Source organism: Tachysurus fulvidraco, chromosome 2 (genome assembly GCF_022655615.1).
Source record: "Tachysurus fulvidraco isolate hzauxx_2018 chromosome 2, HZAU_PFXX_2.0, whole genome shotgun sequence".
NCBI classification, from domain to species: domain Eukaryota; kingdom Metazoa; phylum Chordata; class Actinopteri; order Siluriformes; family Bagridae; genus Tachysurus; species Tachysurus fulvidraco.
The window spans coordinates 7,488,669-7,499,454 of NC_062519.1; the positions used below are offsets into that span (position 1 = coordinate 7,488,669).

At 36.4% G+C, this 10,786-nt stretch overlaps 1 protein-coding gene across 1 annotated transcript; it reads left to right on the top strand.

Moving 5' to 3' along the window:
• Positions 1-2,411: 2,411 nt before the first annotated feature.
• On the top strand, positions 2,412-9,573 carry zgc:171566. The gene is made up of 10 exons (XM_027140789.2): positions 2,412-2,588; positions 2,696-2,802; positions 4,884-4,998; positions 5,093-5,143; positions 5,240-5,324; positions 5,590-5,728; positions 6,174-6,280; positions 6,376-6,466; positions 8,159-8,296; positions 8,970-9,573. Exons 2-10 carry the CDS (start codon positions 2,700-2,702, stop codon positions 9,089-9,091), a joined length of 951 nt encoding a protein of 316 aa, XP_026996590.2. The 5' UTR covers positions 2,412-2,588; positions 2,696-2,699; the 3' UTR covers positions 9,092-9,573.
• Positions 9,574-10,786: the final 1,213 nt, after the last annotated feature.

A 10,786-nucleotide genomic window follows, 5' to 3' on the forward strand; every position in this document is an offset into this window, starting at 1 on the left:
CACTCACAACTCTCAAACAGTCACAAACAGTAACATTCAAAAACTCATAAACACTTTAAAATGCAACACAGTCACAGTACGTCGGACAAAACCACTGTACGTCGGGTTTTTGTTATATTTTAAAACAGTCTTCTTAGCCACAGCACTTTTGGACTTAAAACGTTACTTTAACACTGTCACAGTACGTTGGACAAAACCACAGTACGTCGGGTTTCTTTGCATTAAAGCCTAACCGTTTACTTAACCACAGTAAATGGACTTAAAACGTAAGTTTAATACACTGTTACAGTCTGGCAGACAACACCACACTACCTCAGGTTATTGCTTTAAACTCTACAGAGCCGCGGTGCATCAGGCTCTTTACACTATCACTGTTTCAGTTACTTTAGAAATACAGTTTTCCCTTTTGGTAATTTAAATGAAGTTCCACTTTGAATATGTATTGAGTGTAAGAACTGAATGTCTCCCAAATGGCTGGGCTACACCTTGTTGTCTAGCTGATGTATTTAAATGTTAATCATGGTCGTACACCTTGTCTTTGTATTGTTACAATTGCTAGCACCCAAGTGGTCACTTTAAATGGTAATTGCGGCCATGTAGACCTTGGCTTGGTATTGTTATCAACCGTTTTCACTTCAAATGTTAATCGCGGTCATGTAGACCCTTTGTTCGTGGTGATCCCTAATGTCCTGCCGCCATCCCCATATTTGTAATTGAATCACATTTATACGTTTAGAGTCCTAAACGTATTACCTCATGATACTTCTTGGGAATGAGCTCTTTTTAGATGTGTACCTTGGAGTGGAATTTGGTGCAATTTCTGTAATTTCTTACAACAGTATTATACAGTAGCAGCAGTTACATGAGGTATTGTAAAGTATTGTGCAAAACAGCAAACGATCTATAACAATCAATATGTAATACATAGAATTAATTTATCTAAAGGCATTTTGGGGGGTGTTTCCATTGTGAATTTGTCATAATAAATCAAATAGAAATACTAATAGTCCTCAGCTGTTGCATAATATGGGAACACCAAACCATTGGTAATGCAGCAATTAGTGCTGTGTAACTAAGAGAGCAGATCAGAGGTAGCGATGAAGAGGAAAAGACAGACTATGTTGCACCACTGGTCAGCATGGCAGATTAGAATACTGAAACATGTATTATTTGGTCTAATCTAGCTAAAAATATTAATATTAATATGGTGTATGGTGTAATTTAGCTAACGACACTTGACATATATTGTAGCTAGCTACAAACTGATTGTGATTTAAGCATCAATCAATATAACAATTTATCAAAAAACAGCCTTATGTTAGCTAAATTTTATTTGAATTGTTCTTATTAACAAGGTGTGAACATCCACGGACGGACAGATAGATTCAGTTCATTCATACACACTTCAACCCCTCCATGTTCAAGCCATATCTATGCCTGTTTACAAAGAACACTTATTTTCTTCACTGCTGAGCATCTATCTATTTTAACATTTATTTCATTGTCAGACACCTATATCCAGATATATGTTATATATGTACTGTATATAACTGTTGTTCCCTGTCACTTTGGTTTCCATCCCAGTTCCTAGAGCGCCACTAGCCCTGCATATTATAGTGTAGACAGAGCTATTAATTAGCCAATTAGTTGACTCAGGTGTGTTACAACAAGGAAAGCGTAAACAAGACAGGTTTTAAATCAGATAGGCTATTCATTTCATATTTTGCACTGTTGGAAAAACTGATAGTGGAAACATTTAGTGGAAAAAAAAGAAATAATAATTGGTGCTCCCCTGAACACACAAGAACCAGAAACCGGTGACTACTGACCCTTCACACACTGGACACAACCTTTCAGCTCCTCCCTTGTCTCAGGCGCTACAGAACTTTGCTTACCAAAACTGCTAGACACAGGAAGTGTTTTTTCCCCAGGCCCCTTATAACCCTGATTAACAACTCACCATAATTATATTCCCTGCTTCATATCTATACGTAATGCATTATCAGAACTGTCAGTCATTACATCATTATATATTTGTATATGTCTCACACACTACTGCTGCTGCATATTGTACAAAAAGCATAATATTGCACAATACTGTTATTTGCACTACCATGCAGTCTCACACTTTATGTACATAACTGATCTGTCATATATTCTATATTCATATTTAATACTCATAATGTCTATTGTATCACATTGTCTGTATTGTCTGTCTTACCTTGTCTTGTCTGTTGTTCTCTTGTCTTGTCTAGTCCAAGCTATATGTATAGTATAGTGTTATTGAGGTCTGTACTTTTCAGAGTCACCAACAGCTGATTCAAATTCCTTGTGTGCGTCTTCACGCTTGACCAATGAAAACCCGAATTCTGATTCTAATTCTAATTTAGTTTAAAAAAATATTTTGCTTCGAGGAACATTATGCGGTCATATGGCACGAGATATCCCCAGTGCTGTCAATTAAACTCCATTTAGTGATTCCACTCCGTATTTTCACCCTCTAGAGACGCCTATGACGCTTTATGACGTGTGATATGTCGCTTTTAAAATCTGGCAACCCTTGACGCACAGCATCTTGCGCGTGTCCGGTGAGTGCGCCTTATCTCCAAGTGCGCATCAGAGAGCGTAATTGGGACATTATTTTCCACGTTTGTTGCTATCATTTGAATTATTCTTCTGGATTCCTTCTCCCAAGGTGAATGTGTCGTCCGGCTCTGGTTTGTTTGGCGCTTGCAGTATGGGCGTGTGTTTGCCCACAGCCAGCATCATGCAGCGTTTATTTCAATTACAGACCTGTGATTGGTAAGTGTGGTTATTATTTATGTTCCTTATTATTTATGATCATAGCAGTCATGGGTTTGTTTATTGGATCCGGTTTATTTTTATATTTATTTGTTATTTTTAAAATCATTCTTTCTACTATGATTCCCATGAATCGATTCCCATGCAAAAAAAATCTCTAAATAACAAGACGTTTTTTTGTTTGTTTGTTTGTTTTTACACATAATGATACGTCAGCCACCAAGGTTCCCATAATATGCTGATGTTATCAAGGAAAAGATTTTGAAACCTTTTTTCTCCAGCCCCCCCAGCCCCCCCTTCAGTTGAACAAAATGGGGAATTGAGTAAAATATATTTTCCAAAATCTGTCTATTTCGAATGCTGGATTTTGTTTTCTATAAAATGCTGCGAATTTAAAATGTTTCAAATGATTTTCTTGAAAGAACTGATTCGGTGAATCGTATTTGGGAATCGATTCTCGGGAATGTTCGGGAATCGTCTGAACCGATTTATTTTTAGAGCAGTTGTAGTAAATTCATGGAATGTTCTAGACCCTTTTCATGGTGTTTTGTGATGTTTTTTTATCTCTAGTATTGACTGAAAGCGTATCTTAGTTTTTTCAAGCCATGACCCATACAACGAATAGGATATACGGATATATAATGGCTATAATAAGCTTTGTTTTCAGTCATAACTACAAAACATACGAAACACTATATTCTAAAATCGTACGTTTTGTTGTTTTGTAGTTATGACTGAAAACAAAGCTTATTATTTTTTCTTAAATAATAAGCGTTTTCTTAAGGGATTTTTCATGACCAATGAATGGATATACATACATATATATATTCTAATTATAATTTTGTAAAAATTTGTTTTAAAAATATTGAGCCATATTTAATTAAGTATAAAATGAACACACACACACACATGCTCCCAGATGTTTGACCAGCCCATGGTCCAGTTCTGAAGCTCACATGCCCATCGCAGGCACTTTCGTCACTGGACAGGGATTAGTGGGTACATTGAATGGTCTGAGTCTTCACCATTTTTCCTTTCTTGAACCTTTGTGGTAGGTGTTCATACCGGGAACACCCCATAAGACCTGCCATTCAGGAGACACACTGATCCATTAATCTAGCAATCACAACATGACCCTTGTCAAAGTCAGACAGAATCTGTTTACTGCTAAATCTATCCCACCCCTTGAATGGTGCAATTCTAATGAACTAATCTGTTTGGGTTTTTGATTCAACTCGGAATAAAAACATTTTGAAATCATCAAAAAAATGTTTTCCAGTCCAAGTGTGCACTGAAGATTGTTTTGTTTAAACAATTAATTGATTTGAATGCGTATTCTTGGTTTGAGCCCCGGGTTTCACCTGTGAGGACATTTGTAGTTTAAAAAGGATAAACCGACATGTCCAGAGAGCTATCTGAGAAAAGCAAGCAAGCCATTTAAAGCTGAGAAAACTGTGTGAGTGGGCACCATGGTAGATTGTCCCAAGCACTGGGTATAGCCAAAACAATATGTGGAATGTCCTAAAAAAAAGAAGGAAGTAAACCATTCTTGTACTAACAAGGTCAGCCATACAAACAACAGCAGATGATCACAAACATTGTGAGAAAAACCCAAAACAACCAGTAACAACACTAAAAACATTCACAGGGCAGGTATCACAATCCAGCAATCAAAAAGGGCTTTGCGGATAGAACCTAGGTTATGCCACAAAACGCAGACCACTCCTCAGCAGTAAGAATTGGAAGGCCAGATTGGAATTTGAAGGTACATTCTGAGATTAACCTCTACCAAAGTGATGGAAAGGCCAAAGTGTGGAAAAAGATCTGCTTATGATCCAAAACATGAGTTTATCGGTCAAGCATGGTGGAGGTAGTGTGATGGCTTGGGCTTGCAAGGCACTAGTCATTATAATGATGTAACTCGTGATGGTAACAGCAGAATCACCAGATTTTAACCTAATTGAGCATCATTTTACCAGAGAACACTGAGGGGGAAATAAACCCTCGCCTGCAGTACAAGCCTGGAAAATGTCCCTTGGCCAAACTACTATCTAATCTTTCCCTTTCCATTTGTTTAATAGGTGTTTTAGCCCAAGAAAACTTGGAAAGTGACCACCATGCAAAAGGATCCTCCTATATTGCTGCTTCTTATGTGAAGTATTTAGAGTCAGCTGGTGCCAGGGTTGTACCCATAAGGTAGGCGGAAATATCAGTGATTGAATGTTTTACATTACAGATGTATTCGATCTGATTAATTTTTTTTAACTGTTTCCTCTTGTTCTTTGCTTAGGATAAATGAGACAGAAGAGGACTATAGGAAACTTTTCTACTCAATTAATGGGTTTGTGTTTATTTCTATACACGTCTATATGGCTCTCGGGCAGTATTTTGTATTCAATAAGAAGCAGAAAACATTTTTGTGTTCTTCATAATGTAGGTTGTTGCTGCCAGGTGGAGATGTGGATCTTCAGAAGTCCCAGTTTAGTAGAGTGGCCAAGATTTTCTACGAACTAGCAATCAAGGTCCGGTACATCATCAGAAGGGACACATCAAGGATGGAGCTTAAGTGAAATTTTGATAAGCTAAGAATTATATTGTGCAACGAAAACTAGGAGGCAATTCTGTACTAAGCTATCTTGCTTTGTAATTGTCGGATTTAACTTAAGCTCTTCCCTTGTCGAACCAGGAATACAAGTCAATTGTCAAAATCAGATTTTCACCATGGTGTAGTGATAAACATTGTTGTAAATGTCAAGCTTCTTTTTCTTTTGTTTGTGTTCTTATTAGGCCAATGATGATTCTGATTATTTTCCAATATGGGGAACTTGTCAAGGCTTCCAGCAGCTAACCGTTCTGACCAGCAACGAGAATCTGCTGACATTAACCAACACTAAAGCTGTGGCCATGCCGCTCGTCTTTGCTCCAGGTTAGTGCTCTTATGTCGCAGCTCTTCCTATTAAATTATACTTGGTGTAACAAATTTTTATTAACAAGATGTAAAATTGAATTAATCTTCAATAAGGTTAGACTGCAAACTTTCTCCAAATGTCCTTATTGTTCAGTCTGCTTTTAACCTGAAACAGTCCAATAAACAGAATAATTTTCACATTTATGGATATAGTTTCTTACATAACTCAGATTCCGATCCATAAAATGTCAGTTATTTTTTTCTAACAAACAATTAACAAATAACTAAAAGAATTACTCACCTTTCATTGGATAAAGAATTCGTTCAAATCCATCTCTTTTTCAACCTAGGTTTATACTCAGACCTCATTTATTCCAAAGTTTAGACTGCTTTATTAAGTTATCCAGACATTATGCAGAAGGTAAATATGTCAATGGATCTGTTTTTACCCATTATTGAACAGGAGCACATAACAGCAGGCTGTTCAAAAGCTTCCCAAAGGATGTCCTTCACTCACTTTCTTCTGAGAACATCACATCCAATTTCCACAGCTGGAGCATGTCTATACAGGTAGCCTTGAGATTGTATTTCAATACACCCACAGTCGAGCTTGAAACATGGACATCTGATCAGACACCTTACTTTAATGTGCTTTACTCTAACAGAATTTCACCAGCAACTACAAACTCAAGCGATTCTACAAAGTCTTGACCACAAATACAGATGACCGGAAGGAGTTTATCTCTACCATGGAAGGTGAGATGGAACTTTGTAACAGGACAGTAGTCTTTTAAATGTATTCTCAGTTGAGAACCACTTTACAAAACATAATAGATAATACATATAAATCGTGTGAAGCAGAATGAATTAGTTTAAATTGGCACAGCATTTTGTATACTGTATTTACAGCTTGTTTATTTAATTAGTGGCCTAGAACACACTTTTATTGGCCATTTAATGCCTATGCAACCAGTGACAGCTGACCATAAGGTTTTGGCAGTGTGAGCAAAGTGGCATAGGATTATATCAAAACTACAGGACAGCTACAAATACAATGCCTTAAATAGTGATACATGAACAAACCCATTTTCTTTACAAGCCTGGCTTATACTGATCAAGTAATTTCCTTGAATCACTGGACTATTATTGAGTAGTTGACAAATGACCAAGAAAAAGTATAACTTTTTAAGAAAAAATACATATATTTGTGGAGTATGAAAACTTAGAAAATAGTTTCAGAAAATAGTACTGGTCGCTCATTTTGTCAATGACTTCACATATTTTTTTCACTTTTTCACTCAACAATACTGTAAATGTGTCCTATGGTGTGACATTTAAAAAGTACTAAGAAATTATATTAAATAACATAAAATAAATACTTGAGACAGAATTGTTCACATTATTAAAACATTATTTTCTTAGTGATATTTATTTTACATGAAAGTATTAATTAGAATCTTTTTCACCATGAATAGATGAATGGTGTCACACCAAAGGACAAAAATCTTAACAACTTCAGTGGTCTTAAAACATAATTAAATATTTAAACAATTCTGAGAGAAATACTTACCATGTGCACTTCTCATGGCCTTCATAGGGGTCTTCAGTCACATGACCTTGATTGGGGTCTTTCAATTAAATGTAGTTGTCCATGATATTTCCCAAATTAAAATTAGGTTTTTGCATAACACCAAAGGACATTTTTTTCTGTGACAAACTTTATGAAATTCCTACACTTTTAGATATGTATGTATATGAAAAGTGATGGCCACTTAGTGAAATAGACACTTGCACAATTATGCCAGGAGTGTTCATTAAGATTTTTAAACAGTATTTTCTTTATTTATAAAATGTAATATTTATGAAATAATGTTGTCTACCGTCACACCATAGGACAATTTTGAGATTTGGCTCAAAGTTCTAAAAAAACTAACAATAACTTGGGTATTAAAACAACAAATTCATATAAAACAAGAAAATGTTTAACCATTTACAGTATTCTAAATTATGAATATGTGAAATAAATTATGTTTTATCTTCTGTGACAGTGAAAAAGCCATGTCACGTCAACTACCCTATTGCAGAACATTCACTGTATAATGTGACATGAAGAACGTTATTAATTATACAGTGTTTTTATTGATTAGTATCTTATAAAGAAAGACAACTGATTACATGATCTAATTTAATCACACGAATCTCCTTTACTGGCATTGGTTAGCTTTGCTGTTCAGTCTGTGTTGCCAAAATCAGACAGATTTTAATAGTTCTTAAACAAAGAAGGGATCATATGTGGTAGAATTACATACAGTCAGTACAATACTGATGCAAGTTTGCTTTTATCTTTCATACATCGGTTTGTTGATCGTTGCTCTGAGGTGGAAAGAAACTGTGTCCTTGCGATCACTGTCCATGCCCCATGTTTAGCCAATGCTAATTTTGTTGCAGCTTATCGATACCCATTCTACGCCGTTCAGTGGCACCCAGAGAAAAGCCCGTTTGAATGGATAGACAAGTCAGGCATGATCCACTCCACCTCAGCCATTAGAGCCTCCTTCTACACAGCCAGCTTCTTCGTCTCTGAAGGTTTGTTGGATTTGGTTTCATTTAGCGTACATTTTAAAACGTAATTCTTTTTTATCCAAAGAAATAAACTGCACTATTTAGTAGTGCTTTAGGTTGCACTTTCCAGGGCCTGTCTTGTACCTCTTGAAGATATCTGTACCTCAAGGACCACTGTTCTATCTTTCAAGGGTACATTTCTTTATCCAGTAAACAAATGACAAGGGCAGCTGAACAGTTCAGAGTAAAGGAGCTCTTAATTGTCACCCTGACCTGACCACTCCAGCAGTTAATATTTTTGCAGTTGCCTGTGATGTTTTACAAAAAGCAAAAATAGTTGGAACTGTTTACAACATATTAAAGAAAAGGAGCAATTTAAGCCACCTCATCACATAATCCTCATCACAATAAATATTTATGGATGGATGGATAGATAGATGAGTTAATGTGGTCACGTGTGTAAAACAGCACCGCATAAGGACCCAATAATACTGCTCCCATGGTTTTTAGGAAGGTTATGAAAGTGAAAACCTTTTACTGGCTGCAAAGTCCAAGTCTTGGATGATCTCTGTGTAGCAGATTTACTTTTACCTTAGCCACCACAACTTTCTGGATTGATAGTTAAATCTTGCAAAAAGGATGTCTGTCTTTTGTCTATAATATTATTTTAATATTTTTCTTTTTCTCCTCGTTGCAGCTATGAAAAGCCAGCACCACTTTCCCACACCGAGCGATGAGGAGAAGGCTCTTATTTACAACTATGATCCTGTTTTCAAAGGCATGAACAGCATCTTCATTCAAAACTACTACTTTGATTAGACCTGTCCTTAGTGCGAGGCCAAGCCAGTATTTGTTTTCTCTGATTTATTTTCAGAGCAGCAGCATGTTCACTCCAGCCAACATTGAATCAGTGATATTATAGTTGATCATCTTTGATTGTGCCATTTTATTGTGAATGTTTTAACAGAAACTGCCAACCTGTGATGCTTGAATGTTTGAGCTTGTGTACTTGTTGTATTTTTACGCTTTGTGCTGGCTTTAGTGATATACAGCAGGCGATTGTCGCATGTTTAAGATAAACCTCACTGAATGTAGCAGTGCTGTCCGGTGTGAGTAGCTCAGCAACACTGTATTAGACTGAGGTCATTCAGCCTTTGGACTCTTGTGATCAAGACAATCTGATTGTTAAGCTTGCTTTTATTGTTAACTTGACTGCTGATGTGTCATCATGTAATCAGCAGGTTTTAATGTACATTTTAAAACCCACTGTAGAATAAACCATAGCATGAAAACTTTTTAAACCTTGTCCTGTGTTCTTTCTTGTTTTACCTTGAGCTCAGACATCAAAGTGTGATCTATGTGACTTTTTAACCATGACTTGGTTGTTGGTGTCAGATCGACTGGTTATGTATTTCATAAAATGCTGATTTCCTGGGATTTTTTTGTCTTTAGTGTTCATACATAAAAGTGCAAAACACAAAAAAACTTCCTGTTAGCAGAGGCTCTGCAGGCTGAAAGACCTTTAGTGACAAGAGAGATTAAATGAGAATGACCAGACTGGCCTGAGCTGACAGAAAGTCTGTGGTAATTCAAATAAACCTTCTTTACATCTGTTGTAAGCAGAAAAGCCACGAAGTGGATGTGCTACGACAGCAGAAGAGCACATCAGGGTCCACTCCTATCAGCCAAAAACAAGAATCTGTGGCTATCATAGCCACATGCTCACCCATAGTGGACAGTTTAAGACAGATTGTTTTATTATTTATTTAATTTCAGCTGTCTGAAATTGTGTGACTTTGTGTCCATGATTGCTGAGATGCTTTTCTACTCACCATGACTGTAAAGAGTGTTTTGAGTTTTGACTATATCCTATCTGGCGGCTTGAATCAATCATTTTCCTCTCTCATCAACAAGGCGTTCCCACTTACATGACTGTTACTCACTCAATGTATTTGTTTGCCATAGCCTTCTGGGTAAACTGTATAATATACATTGTGTGAAAGTCCCATGAGATCAGGAGTTTCTGAAATACCCAATCCAGCCCATCTGTACCAACAAACATGCCATTAAATTCACAGAGATTGTTTTTTCTGATGTTGATCCTGCTGTTTGTTGTAAACATTAACTCAAGCTCTTGACCTGTATCTGCATGATGTACTCTTCATTTTGACGTTTCTGCATTCCATTGGCTGATTAGATACCTGCATACAGTAAGTGTACATGTGTAACAGAATTCCTAATCAAATGGATGGTGAGTGTATATTTTTACCCACAGTTAATAATAACCCTGTCTAACCCATGTGCAAAAAGATAAATCTACAGTAAGGTTCACAGTAATATACATTAAGGTTTTAGAATAAGGCAATCATTTAGAATCCTATTATCTCAGTAGAGCATGAATCCTTACATACTAAAGTTTAACTAGAAGATATAGTCCTGTTATGGTGGTAAAGGAAAGAGTAAAAGTAAAGTAAGGTAAAGTCTTTCTTCACATATCCCAACTTTGTAGGTTGT

Bases quoted from the DNA above. Each gene is read 5' to 3' on its own strand.
- zgc:171566 (XM_027140789.2), top strand. From the start codon at position 2,700: ATGTGTCGTCCGGCTCTGGTTTGTTTGGCGCTTGCAGTATGGGCGTGT. The intron at 2,803-4,883 runs GTAAGTGTGGTT...TTTGTTTAATAG, and splicing joins CAATTACAGACCTGTGATTG to GTGTTTTAGCCCAAGAAAAC. The intron at 5,729-6,173 runs GTTAGTGCTCTT...ATTATTGAACAG, and splicing joins GCCGCTCGTCTTTGCTCCAG to GAGCACATAACAGCAGGCTG.